General features: G+C 45.6%; 1 protein-coding gene across 1 annotated transcript in view; it reads left to right on the top strand.

Moving 5' to 3' along the window:
- Positions 1-11,302: 11,302 nt before the first annotated feature.
- The window catches only part of PLG (plasminogen), a 178,889-nt gene continuing 170,848 nt past the window's right edge, over positions 11,303-19,343 (top strand). The window contains exon 1 of the mRNA XM_040429283.1: positions 11,303-11,436. Within this exon, the coding sequence (XP_040285217.1) occupies positions 11,391-11,436 (46 nt within the window). The 5' untranslated portion in view covers positions 11,303-11,390. The remainder of the gene's footprint in view (positions 11,437-19,343) is intronic.

The raw sequence follows: 19,343 nt of genomic DNA, 5'->3' as shown, positions 1-19,343 counted from the left end.
AAAAGATGGATATCTCTAGACCTTCTTTCACCAAATACTGATTGAGGGCTGCGATACACCTGCTTTCACAAAATACTGATTGAGGGGTGCCATATACCTGTTTCCACCAAATACTGATTGAGGGGTGATATATACCTTATATTACAGAATCCTGATTGAGGAGTGCTATATACCTGTTTCCGCCAAATACTGATTGAGGGGTGCTATATACCTGTTTCCGCCAAATACTGATTGAGGGGTGCTATGTACCTTCTTCCACAAAATCCTGATTAAGGGGTGCTATATAACAGTTTCCGCCAACTACTGATTGAGGAGTGCTATATACCAGTTTCCGCCAAATACTGATTGACGGGTGCTATACACCTTCTTCCACAAAATACTGATTGAAGGGTGCGATTGCTATAGACCTTCTTCCACCAAATACTGATTGAGGGCTGCGATACACCTGCTTCCACAAAATACTGATTGAGGGGTGCCATATACCTTCTTCTGCAAAATACTGATTGAAGGGTGCTATTGCTATATACCTTCTTGCACCAACTACTGATTGAAAGCTGCAATACACCTGCTTCCACAAAATACTGATTGAGGGGTGCAATATTTTTGTTTCCGCCAAATACTAATTGAGGGGTGCCATATACCTTCTTCCACTAAATACTGACTGAGGGGTGCTATTGCTATATACCTTCTTCCACCAAATACTGATTGAGGGCTGCGATTCACCTGCTTCCACAAAATACTGATTGAGGGGTGCCATATACCTGTTTCCACCAAATACTGATTGAGGGGTGCTATATACCTTATTTCACAGAATCCTGATTGAGGGGTGCTATATACCTGTTTCCGCCAAATACTGATTGAGGGGTGCTATATACCAGTTCCCGTGAAATACTGACTGAGGGGTGCTGTACACCTTCTTCCACAAAATACTGATTGAGGTGTGCTATTGCTATAGACCTTCTTCCACCAAATACTGATTGAGGGCTGCGATTCACCTGCTTCCACAAAATACTGATTGAGGGGTGCCATATACCTGTTTCCACCAAATACTGATTGAGGGGTGCTATATACCTTATTTCACAGAATCCTGATTGAGGGGTGCTATATACCTGTTTCCGCCAAATACTGATTGAGGGGTGCCATATACCTGTTTCCACCAAATACTGATTGAGGGGTGCTATATACCTTATTTCACAGAATCCTGATTGAGGGGTGCTATATACCTGTTTCCGCCAAATACTGATTGAGGGGTGCCATATACCGGTTTCCGCCAAATACTGATTGAGGGGTGCTATATACCTGTTTCCGCCAAATACTGATTGAGGGGTGCTATATACCTGTTTCCGCCAAATACTGATTGAGGGCTGCTATTGCTATATACTTTCTTCCACCAAATACTGATTGAGGGCTGCGATTCACCTGCTTCCAAAAAATACTGATTGAGGGGTGCCATATACCTGTTTCCACCAAATACTGATTGAGGGGTGCTATATACCTTCTTCCACAGAATCCTAATTGAGGGGTGCTATATACCTGTTTCCGCCAAATACTGATTGAGTGGTGCTATACACCTTCTTTCACAAAATACTGATTGAGGGCTGCGATACACCTGCTTTCACAAAATACTGATTGAGGGGTGCTATATACCTGTTTCCACCAAATACTGATTGAGGGGTGCTATATACCTTATTTCACAGAATCCTGATTGAGGGGTGCTATATACCTGTTTCCGCCAAATACTGATTGAGGGGTGCTATATACCAGTTCCCGTGAAATACTGACTGAGGGGTGCTGTACACCTTCTTCCACAAAATACTGATTGAGGTGTGCTATTGCTATAGACCTTCTTCCACCAAATACTGATTGAGGGCTGCGATTCACCTGCTTCCACAAAATACTGATTGAGGGGTGCCATATACCTGTTTCCACCAAATACTGATTGAGGGGTGCTATATACCTTATTTCACAGAATCCTGATTGAGGGGTGCTATATACCTGTTTCCGCCAAATACTGATTGAGGGGTGCCATATACCTGTTTCCACCAAATACTGATTGAGGGGTGCTATATACCTTATTTCACAGAATCCTGATTGAGGGGTGCTATATACCTGTTTCCGCCAAATACTGATTAAGGGGTGCCATATACCGGTTTCCGCCAAATACTGATTGAGGGGTGCTATATACCTGTTTCCGCCAAATACTGATTGAGGGGTGCTATATACCTGTTTCCGCCAAATACTGATTGAGGGCTGCTATTGCTATATACTTTCTTCCACCAAATATTGATTGAGGGCTGTGATTCACCTGCTTCCAAAAAATACTGATTGAGGGGTGCCATATACCTGTTTCCACCAAATACTGATTGAGGGGTGCTATATACCTTCTTCCACAGAATCCTAATTGAGGGGTGCTATATACCTGTTTCCGCCAAATACTGATTGAGTGGTGCTATACACCTTCTTTCACAAAATACTGATTGAGGGCTGCGATACACCTGCTTTCACAAAATACTGATTGAGGGGTGCTATATACCTGTTTCCGCCAAATACTGATTAAGGGGTGCTATATACCTGTTTCCGCCAAATACTGATTGAGGGGTCCCATATACCTTTTTCCACAAAATACTGATTGAGGGGTGCTATATACCTGTTTCCGCCAAATACTGATTAAGGGGTGCTATATACCTGTTTCCGCCAAATACTGATTGAGGGGTCCCATATACCTTCTTTCACAAAATACTGATTGAGGGCTGCGATACACCTGCTTTCACAAAATACTGATTGAGGGGTGCTATATACCTGTTTCCACCAAATACTGATTGAGGGGTGCTATATACCTTATTTCACAGAATCCTGATTGAGGGGTGCTATATACCTGTTTCCGCCAAATACTGATTGAGGGGTGCTATATACCAGTTCCCGTGAAATACTGACTGAGGGGTGCTGTACACCTTCTTCCACAAAATACTGATTGAGGTGTGCTATTGCTATAGACCTTCTTCCACCAAATACTGATTGAGGGCTGCGATTCACCTGCTTCCACAAAATACTGATTGAGGGGTGCCATATACCTGTTTCCACCAAATACTGATTGAGGGGTGCTATATACCTTATTTCACAGAATCCTGATTGAGGGGTGCTATATACCTGTTTCCGCCAAATACTGATTGAGGGGTGCTATATACCAGTTCCCGTGAAATACTGACTGAGGGGTGCTGTACACCTTCTTCCACAAAATACTGATTGAGGTGTGCTATTGCTATAGACCTTCTTCCACCAAATACTGATTGAGGGCTGCGATTCACCTGCTTCCACAAAATACTGATTGAGGGGTGCCATATACCTGTTTCCACCAAATACTGATTGAGGGGTGCTATATACCTTATTTCACAGAATCCTGATTGAGGGGTGCTATATACCTGTTTCCGCCAAATACTGATTGAGGGGTGCCATATACCTGTTTCCACCAAATACTGATTGAGGGGTGCTATATGCCTTATTTCACAGAATCCTGATTGAGGGGTGCTATATACCTGTTTCCGCCAAATACTGATTAAGGGGTGCCATATACCGGTTTCCGCCAAATACTGATTGAGGGGTGCTATATACCTGTTTCCGCCAAATACTGATTGAGGGGTGCTATATACCTGTTTCCGCCAAATACTGATTGAGGGCTGCTATTGCTATATACTTTCTTCCACCAAATATTGATTGAGGGCTGCGATTCACCTGCTTCCAAAAAATACTGATTGAGGGGTGCCATATACCTGTTTCCACCAAATACTGATTGAGGGGTGCTATATACCTTCTTCCACAGAATCCTAATTGAGGGGTGCTATATACCTGTTTCCGCCAAATACTGATTGAGTGGTGCTATACACCTTCTTTCACAAAATACTGATTGAGGGCTGCGATACACCTGCTTTCACAAAATACTGATTAAGGGGTGCCATATACCTGTTTCTGCCAAATACTGATTGAGGGGTGCTATATACCTGTGTCCGCCAAATACTGATTGAGGGGTGCTGTATGCCTGTTTCCGCCAAATACTGATTGAGGGGTCCCATATACCTTTTTCCACAAAATACTGATTGAGGGCTGCTATTGCTATATACTTTCTTCCACCAAATACTGATTGAGGGCTGCGATACACCTGCTTCCACAAAATACTGATTAAGGGGTGCCATATACCTGTTTCTGCCAAATACTGATTGAGGGGTGCTATATACCTGTGTCCGCCAAATACTGATTGAGGGGTGCCGTATACCTTCTTCCACAAAATACTGATTGAGGGCTGCGATAGACCTGCTTCCACAAAATACTGATTGAGGGGTGCTATTGCTATATACCTTCTTCAAAAACAAAATCCACATATGCGTTCCACAGACGGGAACCAAACACAGCACTATTGCTTTACACATATGCATGTGATATATGCAAATGTCGTCTCGATGGACAATATGTGGAGCGCAACATGCGTTCCTAGTAACAGACTAAGTCCATAGATATAACGGAAACTTTAAGGGAGGTAGTAATGAGAAGTATATATATGGCTAGGGAGCTATATAACAGCTTAGGGAGAGTATTATATTGCAGAAAAGGAGGGAGGGGTTTGGAAAGGGTTAAGATGTATTCTATTTTACTAATAAATCACCTCTATAACAATACTACAAATTCCCTACATATTGCAGAACGAACTACCAAGGGGTAATCCATATGTGATAAGGATCACCCCGTGGTAAGTATTAAACGATAAATATTACGATGGATCTTTCTGATCCGATAGCTCTGACTAAGGCTTACATTTACAATACTAGAACCTATATTGACAGATATACGGAGGTACAGGTGAGAAAGAAATGGAGCAACACAGTGATGGGGATATATTCCAGTGTAAATAATATGAGCCAGAGACGGGTGAACCTAGCTATAGGAAACACCCAAATGACAGTTGTTCATTAAGACCCTCTGGATTTGATGCTTTCAACTATAAATCCATTGGCACTCCCGCTGCAATATTTTTCTATCCCAATCACCCTTGCGTGGGGAGGGGGGGGAAACTTAAATAAATTGGAATTTTAATGAGCTTGGGTCCCCCTCATGAAATTCCTGAACATGATTGACCACTGGTGTATCCCTTTTATGTTTGATATCTCCGATGTGTTCACCAATTCTCCTTCTCAATTCTCTTTTGGTCTTTCCTACATAATTTAGAGGGCATTGGCAGGTGATAAGGTAAACTATTCTACAGTGTACAGGGTCTATAGCCTTTCCCATAGCTAGGTTCACCCGTCTCTTTCTCACCTGTACCTCTGTATATCTGTCAATACAGACTCTAGTATTGTGAATGTAAGCCCTAGTCAGAACTATCGGATCAGAAAGATCCATCGTAATATTTATTGTTTAATACTTACCACGGGGTGATCCTTATCACATATGGATTAGCCCTTGGTAGGTCGTTCTGCAATATGTAGGGAATTTGTAGTAATGTTATAGAGGTGATTTATTAGTAAAATAGAATACATCTTACCCCTCTCCAAACCCCCCACTCCTTTTCTGCAATATAATAACCTCCCTAAGCTGTTTTTGCCAAATACTGATTGAGGGGTGCCATTGCTATATACCTTCTTCCACCAAATACTGATTTAGGGCTGCGATACACCTGCTTCCACAAAATACTGATTGAGGGGTGCCATATACCTGTTTCCGCCAAATACGAATTTAGGGGTGCTATATACCTGTTTCCGCCAAATACTGATTGAGGGGTGCCATATACCTTTTTTCACAAAATACTGATTGAGGTGTGCTATTGCTATATACCTTCTTCCACCAAATTCTGATTGAGGGCTGCGATACACCTGCTTCCACAAAATACTGATTGAGGGGTGCTATATACCTGTTTCTGCCAAATACTGATTGAGGGGTGCCATATACCTTCTTTCACAAAATACTGATTGGGGAGTGCTATTTCTATATACTTTTTTCTATCAAATACTGATTAAGGGGTGCCATATACCTTCTTCCATAAAATGCTGATTGAGGGGTGCTATTGCTATATACCTTTTTCCACCAAATACTGATTGAGGGCTGCGATATACTTTCTTCCACAATTACCGCTCTTCTCTACGGACTTAGGCAGAGGGTCATTTAGAAAATGACAGGCAGAGGAAGAGGTAGACCATTCTCAAGGATGGTAGGGATCGGGCAGGTGCACCAGGCCGGAGCCTTAGTGGTAAGTTGGAGAAGGCGCATGCGATAACTTCAAAGGGCGCACCAGAGTTGTTTGAAAGGCTCACTCAGCCTTCTGCTTCTGCACCCTCCTTTATCCTCTGTATCTGCACCCCCCTCACTATCTGCTATGTGCACCCCCAAAGATACCACCACCACCATAGCCCCTCCACTCGAGTAAGAAGAATTATTTTCCCATCAATTCACAGACCTTACCGATGCGCAGCCATTCTTGGCATCGGATGAGGAGAGAAGGTAGCAACGGCTGCCACCCAGCGGTCTGACGACAGTACCCAGATAAGCCCAAGGAGGGTGGTCCCCTCTGTTGCTGCCTACTCTGAGATCTCTATTGTCAGTGGTGGTGAAGGTGACGATGATGACGTGTCGATGGACGTCACGTGGGTGCCCACAAGAGAGGAAGAGGAGGGGAGTTCAGAGTGAGAGACGGAGCAGCAGATAGGGAAGAGAAGGAGGAGAAGCAGGCAGTGCACAGGAGTCAAAGAGCAGACTGCAAATGTATATGGAGCAAGTCATCCACCATGCAATGTCATATCTTGCGCTCCCAGGATGCCAGCACCTGGCTTCGCAGTGTGGGCTTTTTTTAACGGGTCAGCTGCTGATAATAGTGTTGCCATCTGCAGCCTGTGCTGTCAACGCATAAGTCGCGGCAAGCCCAACAGTCACCTAGGGATGACCGCCTTAAGAAGGTACCTGGCCTCCCATCACCGAGCCCAGTGGGAGCAACGCTGTCAGAACCCACAAAGCCACACTACCGGAGCTCCACGTCCTGCCTCTTCTCCTTCTCATCTCTCCTCCTATTTGTCTTCCACTCCACCTTCCACCGTGCCGTCGTCACGTTCATCTGGCACAAGTTAGCCTTCCGTGGCCCAAATGTTCGAGCGTAAAAAAATTATGACGCCGCATAATCCTCTTGCCCAACGGCTGACCGCTGGCTTGTCGGAACTGCCAGATCTCCAACTACTGCCATGTAAATTGGTGGACTCAGAGGTCCACCAATGGAAGGTACCCGGAAGGAAATATTTCTCCCAGAAGGGCATCCCTGAACTATATGGCCATGTTCAGCGGCAAGTTAATATATTTCTGGCACACAGGGTCGGTGCCAAAATACATCTGACCACAGCAAACACGGGCAGGGAAGGTACGTAACTTTTACTGTTCACTGGGTGAACTTTCTGACGGCCGTCAAGCATGTAACCATAATCAATGGCACCCATGTGGATTTGGTGTTACCACCACGGATTGCATGCAGGCCTGCCTCTTCTTCTCATCCTCCTTCTCCATCCTCTGTCTCCTCCTCGGCTGACTCCTCCTTTTCCACTGCTACCGCCTCTTCCGCTGCACCTCCCAAGCTCCCCAGAACCTATTTGACATGCCAGGTGAGACGTTGCCATGCTGTGCTGTTGTTGTTGTGCCTGAAAGCCAAGAGCCACACTGGTCCTGCACTCCTTTCAGCATTGAGGTCACAGGCCGATAAGTGGCTAACCCCACTCAATTTGACATTTTATAAAGTGGTGTGCGACAATGGTGCCAATCTGCTGAGTGCACTGAGACTGGGCAAAATTACACACGTGGCACACGTCCTGAACTTGGCATGGCACACATGGCACACGTCCTGAACTTGGTCATGCAGCGATTTGTTGCCAAATATCCTGGGGTCCAGGACGTCTTGCGGCAGGCCAGGAAAATCTCTGGCCATTTACGGCCATGGCTTGCCTTGCTGACATTCAGTGGCGACACCACTTGCCCGTCAGACGTCTGATTTGCGACTGCCCGACGCGCTGGAACTCCACCTTGTATATGCTTGATAGGCTGCTCCAGCAGAAACGTGCCGTTAACGACTACGTGTACAAACTCTGCGGCAGGACAGGTTCTATGCGTTTGTTTTTTTTCACCACGCCAGTGGCTGCTCATGCGCGACGCATGCATACTTCTGCGGCCATTTGATGAGATCACCAAACTGGTCAGTCACACCCAGGGCACCATCATTGACATCGTACCTTACGCCTTCTTTCTGGAGCGTGCATTGTGTCATGTCATTGATTAAGCTGTCAAGGAGCAGGAGCTGGAAGATGAGGAAGTCAAAATGCTGAATGAATTCCCAGGGGGGGCTACCCCATCTGAGACAAGTCAGCAGGAGTCTGAAGAGGAGTCAGAGGAGGATGGTGGCTGGGGGGGAGGAGGAGGAGGAGGAGCAAGAAGAGCAGGTTTTAAACTTTTCGGGGATCCCTGGTGTTGTCCGTGGCTGGGGGAGGAGACCGAGGATGACATTCTCCTGGTCGATAAGCAGGAGCCAGGCTGCTCCACCGCTTCCAATTTAGTGCAAATGGGGGCCTTCATGCTCCAGTGTTTGAAGAGGGACCCCTGTATAAAAAGCATAAAGGTCAAGGACCTGTAATGGGTGGCAATTTACTTTGGACCCCCGATACAAACACAAAATGGCGGACATGTTACCAGCATCACAGTGGGCTGTCAGAATGCAGCATTTACAGGCCTTGCTGCGAGAGATGCTGCATTCTGCTGTTGTGGGCACTGGCAGAGGAATTTCCACCCACAGCGAAACAGGTGCAAGTACCAATCCTTCCGCGCCTGCAAAAAGTAGGGGGTTTGAAGATGTGTTGGTCACTTCAGATATGAGATCATTCTTGCAGCCAACCTATCGACAGCCGCTCTCCAGATTCAGCCTTAGAGAATGGCTAGACTGACAGGTGTACGACTACAACGGGTGGAGCCGATGTGGATGCTCTGAAAAGTGAGGAACCCCTTGACTACTGGGTGTGCAGGCTTGACCTGTGGCCAGAGCTGGCACAATTTGCCATGGAACTCATGGCTTGCCCCTTGTCGAGTTTCCTGTCCGAAAGGGCTTCAGCGCAGCAGGGGGGATTGTGACCAATAAGCGCACTCGCCTAGCTCATGATAGTGTGGACTACCTCACATTTAAAAAAAATAAATGAGGCATGGATCTCGGAGGAATTAAACACCTGTGATGACCACGTGTAATTGAATTTCCTCATGCCAGCCCACACATATCCGCCACCACCCAGAACAAAAAATAGTCCTTGCCTTATGTATATACAGCAGCATAAAAGGTCTTTTATGTCAGGTGAATGCCTAATTTTTGGGGCCTGTACTGGCCGACCGTTACATATTTATCCTGTGACCGCCTGATGCACCTCTAGCCACAGAATCCAAAGTTCTGTGCTGTCAGGTGAATGCCTATTGGCTAATTTTTGGGGCCTGTACTGCCCGACAGTTACATTTTGTATCCCGTGACCGCCTAATGTACCTCCAGCCACAGAATCCAAAGTTCTTTGCTGTCAGGTGAATGCCTATTGCCTATTTTTTGGGGCCTCTCCTGGCCGACAGTTACATATTTATCCTGTGACCGTCTAATGTACCTCCAGCCACAGAATCCAAATGTCTTTGCTGTCAGGTGAATGCCTATTGCCCAATTTTTCGGGCCTGTACTGGCTGACATAATTTTTTCTTTATCTCTAGCCACATAATCACACCCCTGTCTCACTCCTCTGCCTCTCATTATGGTGGCGTATGAACCGCATTCACCATAAGGACCTTCTAATGTCACAGGATCATGTGACTGTGCCCCCTTATACCCTGCATTGTGCCCTCTTACCACACCCTGTGCAGTACCCCTAGTCATTCCCTGTACCGTGCCCTCTTATACCCTTTTATCCGGTCACTGTATAGCGGTGTTATCCGGTCACTGTACAGAGGTGTTATCCGGTCATTGTATGGCGGTGGTATCCAATAACTGGATAGCATTAACTGTATCCCTTTCCCTGCCCAGGCCATCCTTTTTTAGACCTTAGATGAGCGGGAAAAATATGCAGATTGAGGTGCAAAGGACCTCTGCGCCGCAATCTGTGTCAGAAATACACTTAACATAGACGTATTTCTATATAATAAATGACCACCTAATTGTATTATTATTCGAGTGTAGGGCTAATATCTTTATATTATATAGATTCTAGTGTACTATACTGTGCCCTGTATTTCCCAGTAGAAAATGATCCTTTGGAAACACAGTCCTCATCCCTGACCACCAGGACCAGGTTGCGCTCTGTCACTACATGGCGGCCTCCCCTCTCCGCCACGCTTCTCCGCTGTGTACTGGTGCTTATTCTGACACTAGGGCTGGGTTCCCATTCTATTTTTGCCATCCATTTAATGCATACTTAAAATGTGGGCGTTAACAGATGTCTCAGACTGATGCCGTACAGTGGCGTCCGTTCACCATACAGTTCCATGGTCCAAAAATTTTTTACATTAACGCATGCATTTTTTTAATGGACCCTGCAGGATACAAAAACGTGGAGTGCTGCACATTTGTATACATCAAACCGATAGGAAATCATAAATTTTAGGCTCCAGCAGGGCACATTTTTGAGAGTTTCCCTTTAAGACGCATAAAAATGGCCCCTGATTAAAATACATATTTTTTGTGGGAATTTGTGTGCCAATGATCCCCCTCTGGTATGTCACTGTCCATGTTGTGGGACTATTTGTGCACTCATAGTTTGTATTTGGTGGCTGCAAATATGACCTGAAGGTTTTTCAGGTTCATCTATATTAAAGTCAATGGGCGTGATGCGAACGCGCGGTTCGCGAACATTTGATCGCGAAAGCTCGTTGGCGAATCGTCCCGGCCGATGTTCGTCCATCACTAACTTATTAATATCGTTGTTGCACCCAATGATCTAAAAAAAAAAATATTCTGAAGCAACCTTTATGCTATCTATTTAAGCAGTTTTTGGTTAAATTAAAAAAAGAAGGAAAATATTTTAGAAACACTGGGATAATTCATTTATTTTGAAGCTGGGAACCTTTTGGTTTGGGTTATGCATTTCTAAAATAATATACATTTTATTTATTGGGATTACTGAGATTTTTAAAGAAAAAAATATCTACATTATCTTCTTCCAAACATCAACCGTAAATAGAAGCTTACGACACTTCATTCAAGGCTATGTTTGAACAATTTAAAGTATAAGAATCCAGAGGTCACTTAGATAATGATTGATTAAAGCTTGCAACTCTGTTTGCTAAACTGACTATTGTGTCCATCAACTAAAGTACATTTAAGTTAGAGTTCTCCACTCATTCTCTCTCAACACTCAACTAAAATGATCACTAGCAAATTTTTGTTTCTCCTTTTCTTGCCTTGGGCAGGTAAGCTATTTCTATGTAATATATTAGAATTGCCTTAGTCTTTTTTTTTTCTCAATTTCCTAAAATATTTGATTTTATTGTATTTTTTTTAACTCTGAATGCTTACTTGTTTAGTTGTTTCTAGGAAATATGTGCCTCTACTGTACTAAAAGTAGCTAACATATTTATAAACACTTTTTAAAAATTACATTACTCTTGTCACTATAACTGATGTCTTGGCTATATATTTATTACATGTATGTTTATTACAGTGTTTTTGCACTGCACAATTCCATGTTCCATTTCTTAGAATAGTACAAAAATTTATTTTTACAGAATATGGTGAGGAAAGAATTGCAGTATTACCTCTTGTATTTATATTGTGCTTATAAAGATGCAGAGCTTTAACCTTCTCCATAGCACCTGTGTAGTCAGGAAAGAGAGTAACCTGAGCTGGCCCCCTTATTTCATGGCAGCTGCCTATGTGGTATGTACAGCTGTGGAAGAATTTTTAAAAAATTGCATAGGATCCATCTTTCTGATGGATTAACACTTAGGATACTGGAGGTTTTTTCGTTTTTGCGTTTTCATTTTTCTTCCCTATTTTCCTTGAGCCCAAACTTTTTTATATTTCCGGCCACATAGCTGTATGAGAGCTTATTTTTTTGTGGGACAGGTTGTACTTTCTAATGCCACCATTAATTATGGCATAAAATGTAGTGGTAAGCGGTAAACAAATTCCAAATAGGGTGGAATTGGAAAGAAAACGCAATTCCTCCACCATTTAAGTTTTTTTTTCCCACAGCTTTTCATTTACGGCAACACTGACCCATGTCCTTCATTCTCTGGGTTAGTACAATTACAACAATACCCCATATGTATAGGTTCTTTATGTCTAAATAGTGTAAAAATAAATTTAAACTTTGATAATTTATTTTTTTACATCACCATATTATGACCTCCATAACTTTTTTATACTTATGTCTACTGAGCTGTTTAGGGGCTCTTTTTTTTGCGGATCAATCTGTAGTTTTTATTGATACCATTTGGGAGTGTGTGTGACTTGTTGATCACATTTTATAAAAATAATTTGGGTAAGAAAAGCAATGAAAAAATGGCAAATCAGCCATTTTGACCCTTTTTTCCGCTCTGCAATTCGCCGTATTATTATTTTTCTCTATTTTAATAATATAGGCGTATTTGGTTGCGGTGATACCCATGATGTTTATATTTATTGTTATTTAGGTATTTCTTTTTTTATAATACGGAAAGAGGGGTGATTTAAAATTTTATATTTTTTTATTTTTTATATCATTTTTAAAAATTTCTTATTTTTTGTGATGATTTTGTGGCTCATATATGTGTGGAGGTGGTGGCAGCAGCAGCATCAGGAGGAGTCCACAGAGTGGCCCAATGATTGAGTCTGAAAGTGGCGACAGCAGCAGCATCAGGATACCACAGAGTGGCAAGGTGACATAGTGTGGAGATGGCAGTAGCAGCATCAGGGTACCACAGAGTGGCAAGGTGACATAGTGTGGAGATGGCAGCAGTAGCAGCAACAGCATCAGGATACCACAGAGTGGCAAGGTGACATAGTGTGGAGATGGCAGTAGCAGCAGAATCAGGATACCACACAGTGGCAAGGTGACATAGTGTGGAGATGGCAGTAGCAGCAGAATCAGGATACCACAGATTGGCAAGGTGACATAGTGTGGAGATGGCAGTAGCAGCAGAATCAGGATACCACAGAGTGGCAAGGTGACATAGTGTGGAGATGGCAGTAGCAGCAGCAGCATCAGGATACCACAGATTGGCAAGGTGACATAGTGTGGAGATGGCAGTAGCAGCAGCATCAGGATACCACAGAGTGGCAAGGTGACATAGTGTGGAGATGGCAGCAGCAGCATCAGGATACCACATATGGTGACGCTGCATATGTTGACACAGAGCACCCTGACCATGCTTCACCTTCTGCCCACATATTCTATATATGACCATGTTACCTCCTCCGGCGGCTTAACAAAAAAACTGCCACACCGCTGAGTAGGTGATTTTCCCCCCAACAGTCCGCACTGACTGACTGCTACCGCCCCTGCTTCCGTGAACCTCTGCACCACTACTTCTAGGCAGGTAGACTGCTGCAAAGCAGGTGGTCTACCCCAGACACGTTTGTTTCCTGACCTCCCACTGCTGCCAACATGATGACTCCCAGCCATGCTTTCAACACATATAACCGTCGGCGTGAACTGAAAATATATTTTTATTTTTGTACTGAAATAGGCCACTAAACACTTTCAACACATATAACTGCCGACGTAAACTGAGAATACATTTTTCTTTTTGTACTGAAATAGGCCACTAAACGCTTTCAACACATATAACCACCGAAGTGAACTGAGAATATATTTTTCTTTCTGTACTGAAATAGGCCACTAAACGCTTTCAACACATATAACCGCCGACGTGAACTGAAAATATGGTTTTCTTTCTGTACTGAAATAGGCCACTAAGCGCTTTCAACACATATAACTACAGAAGTGAACTAAGAATATATTTTTCTTTTTGCACTGAAATAGGCCAGTAAACGCTTTTAGCAGAAATAAATGCACCAATGAAGTGTGCATATATTTTTCTTTCTGTACTGAAATAGGCCACTAAACGCGTTTGCCACAAATAAGTGCACCAGTGAAGTGTGTATATTTTTTCTTTCTGTACTGAAATAGGCCACTAAACGCTTTTGCCAGAAATAAATGCACCAGTGAAGTGCGTATATATTTGTCTTTCTGTACTGAAATAGGCCATTAAACGCTTTTGCCTTAGTGACCACTCATACGTGTTTTTACATCGGTCACTAAGGGGCCTTAGTCTAAGCGCTGCACGAGTCCCCAATGCAGTGGGGAGCGGGGGCCCGGCTCTCACACTTTACATACCGAAAAATGAACGCCAAAAATTTATAACGTAAAAACGCTGTGGCAGTATTGCTGTTTTTCCCATCTCCCTCCCAGAAAGAGTTAATAAAAGTTCATCAGAAAGTTATGTGTACCCCAAAATGGCACCATTAAAAACCTCAAGTTGTCCCGCAAAAAAACAAGCCCTTATAAAGATATAGATGGAAAAATAAAAAAGTTATAGCTCTTGGAACGTGACGGTGAAAAAAGGAAGAAAAACGCTTGGTCAGTAAGGCCCAAAACAGGCTGATCACTATAGGGTTAATATTATAATGAAATAGGTTCTTAGTTTTGTCCCTGCTATGCAGCGCTATTTTCATAGACATACTTATTGTTTCAGTGGAGGACACAGACAGCAGAGGGCCCCTGTGCAAGGAATGTACCTGGGCCCCCCAAACCACACATACAAATGTAAACATATACGTGCAAATAAAAAACATCTTGTTAACATCGGTCAATATGTTTACAGTATATATTTTTTTTTTTTATGCTAGCTCACGCCTCTAACTCTGCCCAAAGCATAACTATACACAACCAGTCCCCTTAATGCCACCGCATAGTAATTATTCCCCCTTTGTACCTGCACATAGTAGTAATGCCCACACTGTACCCCTTCACAGTAGTTATGCCCAGAGATGCCCACTTCACAGTAGTTATGCCCACATGTGCCCCCTTTACAGCACTTATGCCCAGATATGTGCCTCCTTCACAGCAGTTATGCCCAGATCTGTGCCCCCTTCACTGTAGCTATGCTCCCTTCACAGTAGTTATGCCCAGAGATGTGCCCCCTTCACAGTAGCTATGCCAGATATGTGCCCTTTCACAGTAACTATGCCAAGATATGTGCCCCCTTCACAGTAGTTTTGCCCAAATATGTGCCCCCTTCACAGTGGCTATAGCAGATATGTGCCCCTCACAGTAGTTATGTCCAGATATGTGCCCCTCACTGTAGTTATGTCCAGATATTGTCCTCCTTTCACAGTAGCAGTGTGATGTGTGACACTAGATTGTGCTGATGCTGTGGAGCCAGGGCCATATTTAGATTTTATGCTGCCCTAGGCACTTTAGTGCCGGCTACCTCCTCCCACTGAAGTCCATATTTTTTAGATAGCTGACAGTAAAATGCTCCCTAGGCCTTCAGCTTTCCCTCAGGACTCCCTCATACACTTGCACAATTAAAGGGCTGACCTGTTACTTGTGCACTTGGCAGCTGAAGGCATCTGTGTTGGTCCCATGTTCATATGTGGCTGCATTGCTAAGAAAAATGAAGTTTTAATCAATGCAAACGGAGGCGTTACCATTACTCATAGAGGCTCCGCTCTCTCTGTAACTGCCGCGCCCTCTGCACTGGCCAGTTGTGATGACAATTTCACTGCAAGGCCCTGTCAAAGTAGACAGGGAGAGGCCGTTGCAAAGAAACCGGAGCATCTATGTGTAATGGCAAAACCCTGTTGCTCCTATTGGCTCATTTGCATATATTAAAACATAATTTTTCTCAGCAATGTGGGCACATATGAACATGGGACCAACACAGATGCCTTTTAGCTGCCAAGTGCACATGTAACAGGTCACCCAGTTTTATAGGAACAAATCTGCTAACAGATGCTCTTTAAAGCAGTTGTCCAGGTTCAGAGCTGAACCCGGACATATCCCCTTCTCCCCCACTCAGCCCCTCTGACATTTCATACTCCAATGCTCTCCCTTGGCCTGCACTGTAAAGCGTAGGGCAAGGGCTGTTTTGTTTACAGCCCTAGCAGTATTCCCAGTGTATTTATAATGGTCCCTGCAGTACCCCCTATAATTATAATACCCCCTGCAGTGCCCCCTGTAATTATACCTCCTCACGTACCCCTGGAGTTATAATCTTCAATGTAGTGCCCCCATACATTATAATGCCTGTCATAGTAACAAAGTAACATAGTATATAAGGCCGAAAAAAGACATTTGTCCATCCAGTTCGGCCTGTTATCCTGCAAGTTGATCCAGAGGAAACAGAAAAAAAGGTAGAGGTAGAAGCCAAGTTTCCCCACTTAAGGGGAAAAAAAATTCTTCCTGACTTCATTCAGGCAATCAGAATAACTCCCTGGATCAACGACCCATCTTTAGTAGCTATAGCCAGGGAAATTTCCCGGTAGGCCGTCGGCCCTGGGGCCGCTTTAAGATGTGCCTTCACTTTTTCGGCGGCCGGCGAGGCGAATCCGAAAGCTAGCCTCTGATGTAGTGGTGGCCGGTGGGTGGAGCTGAGCAGGCCGGCCGGCCGGCCTCCGTGGGAGCGGCACTGCTCCCTCCGACCACCTGGTGTCGCTGTGAGTGGCAGCCCGTGATCCTCCTGGCCCGGCCTGGCTGGCTGTCCTGTGTGTGGCCGCCCCTCTCTTCCTGAAAGTGGCCTCAGGCTCCCGCCGCCTCACCAGATTCAATATGCCGGGCCCAGTCTGCAGACCGGAAGCAGAGCCCGACCCCTGTGTATGCCGCCGTCACCGATGTAAACAGCCCTGGGGGTAAGAAGGGGCCAGGCTGTGCCCACATGTGACTGTGCAGGCTGTCAGGGTTATGTAGTGTATATTATTTACATACAGTCTTATAAATTATAAGACTGTATGTACACTAATATACACTACATAACCCTGACAGCCTGCACAGTCACATGTGGGCACAGCCCTGGCATCCAATACATATCACAGAGAGTTATACTGTGCATTATAAGCTATACTGCACAGTATAGCTCTCTGACATGTATTGGATGCCAGGGCTGTGCCCACATGTGACTGTGCAGGCTGTCAGGGTTATGTAGTGTATATTAGTGTACATACAGTCTCCAGTTTACAGGAATCTCCAGGAGTGACATCAGCTGGGCAGATCAGCTTCTAGGATCTGGGCTCCATGGGCACTCTGTAGCCCTCACATGCTTCTTTATGCATCACAGCAAGGAGATTGGGGCAGTTGACAGCAGGGCTCTGGCTGGAGGTAGCACTTTGTGAAAGGTTGTCACACAGGTTGTCAGGGGCTGGGAGGGGAGAACATCTTGGTGTGAAACCTGGTGTCACTGTGCTGTACAAAGGATCTGCATGGTGCCTCCACAGAGGGCAGGGAATCAGATTGACTGAGGAGGGCTTGTACTTTGGAGAAGAATATGTGGTTTCATGTGACAGAGCGTGTCACAGAAGAGTGTGTGGATGAGGATACGTCGTGTCTCCAGGAGCTCTGCCCCTGACATCTCCAAGTGACAGACAGTGCTGGACCACCCTGGCACCCTGCACACATTATAAATGCACAGTATAGCTTTCCCTGATATATATTGGATGCCAGGGCCATGCCCACATGTGGCGAGTGGCGGTGCATTATACACAGCAGCACGGTGTCCGGTACTCACACAAAGACGTGGTAGACAAATGCCCAGCCCCGGGGTCTCTCCAGCACGTTGTACAGGTAGTTATGCAGCCTCTGGTACTTCACGTTCCTCCGGCAGCTCTGGCTGCTGTTGTATGACAGCGGCTTCCCCAATAAGCTCATGCAAGCTCCCTGCTTCCCCCGGCGGCTCTCCTGCAAGCCCCCTCCCGGTCCCACACCACTGCCCCTGCCAGTGTCACTTGTGCCCAGGAGAAGCAGCCCGTCCCCTCTACTGGAGTTCAACAGCACCCTGTTGCCCCGAATCGACTCCACATCCTTCATGCCGTAGTAACGGTCCCTGCCCCTGCCATTACCTCCAGAGCTGTTTTTTATCCAGAGCCTCCCACATCACCTCCACTATGGTTGCGAAACATGGCATCACCGGCGTGGGCACAGAGGGCTCCGGGTGCATGCACAGAGCAGACCTGGGGACAGGGTGGCAGCGCTTCCTGGCTTCAGACTGTCAGATTTGATCACAAGTTGGCACTAGCCATACATACAGGAAGGCTCTGTGTGCAGGGTGCCAGGGGGGTCCAGCACTGTCTGTCACTTGGAGATGTCAGCGGCAGAGCTCCTGGAGACACGACGTATCCTCATCCACACACTCTTCTGTGCGATTCCTCTGCTCTGTCACATGAAGCCACATAGTCTTCTCCAAAGTACAAGCCCTCCTCAGTCAATCTGATTCCCTGTCCTCTGTGGAGGCACCATGCCCAGCGGATCCTTTGTACAGCACAGTGACACCAGGTTACACACCAAGATGTTCTCCACTCCCAGCTCCTGACAACCTGTGTGACAACCTTTCACAAAGTGCTACCTCCAGCCAGAGCCCAGCTGTCAACTGCCCCAATCTCCTTGCTGTGATGTATAAAGAAGCATGTGAGGGCTACAGAGGGCCCATGGAGCCCATATCCTAGAAGCTGATCTGCCCAGCTGATGCCACTCCTGGAGAGTCCCTTGCTGCTCTCTGTACAGGAGGGGACAGTGATCACACAGCTCTCTGCATCCAGCAGGCTGCTCAGCCTCCACACAGGCAGCTCCCAGCAGTCTACTGTGCCTTCATACATAGAAGCCTGGAGGTCACTTCCAGGCAGCTGAAACTCCATGCATGATGGTCAGAGTGGCTGTGAGAAGCTTGGAGCCCACCACCTCCAGGCAGCTGAACTTCAACAACTTTTCCAGGAGAATCCAGCAACTCTGTGACAGCAGGAAGGGGTTGCCAGTCACTCACTTGTCCCTGTGCAGCCTGCAGCTCCAGTCCTTCTCCTGGTGCTGCTGCTGACATACATTCAAGGGGGACAGAAGGGGAAGGGGGGTAAGGAAGAGGGGAGTGAGGAAGAGGGGGGGGGTGAGGAAGAGGGGGAAGGCCAGGTACTTACAGGAGGACTATATCTGAGTATAAATTAAAGGGGTTGTTCGGGTTCAGAGCTGAACCCGGACATACCTCCATTTTCACCCAGGCAGCCCCCCTGACTTGAGCATCGGAGCAGTTCATGCTCCGATGCTCTCCTTTGCCCTGCGCTAAATCGCGCAGGGCAAAGGCATTTTTTGAAGATCTGGTGATGTACCGGGGCTCTCCATGGGGCTGCCAGG

This window comes from Bufo bufo, chromosome 4, assembly GCF_905171765.1.
Source record: "Bufo bufo chromosome 4, aBufBuf1.1, whole genome shotgun sequence".
NCBI lineage: Eukaryota > Metazoa > Chordata > Amphibia > Anura > Bufonidae > Bufo > Bufo bufo.
Note: the sequence above shows the minus strand (reverse complement) of the source record. Positions and strands in the feature narration are given on the sequence as shown.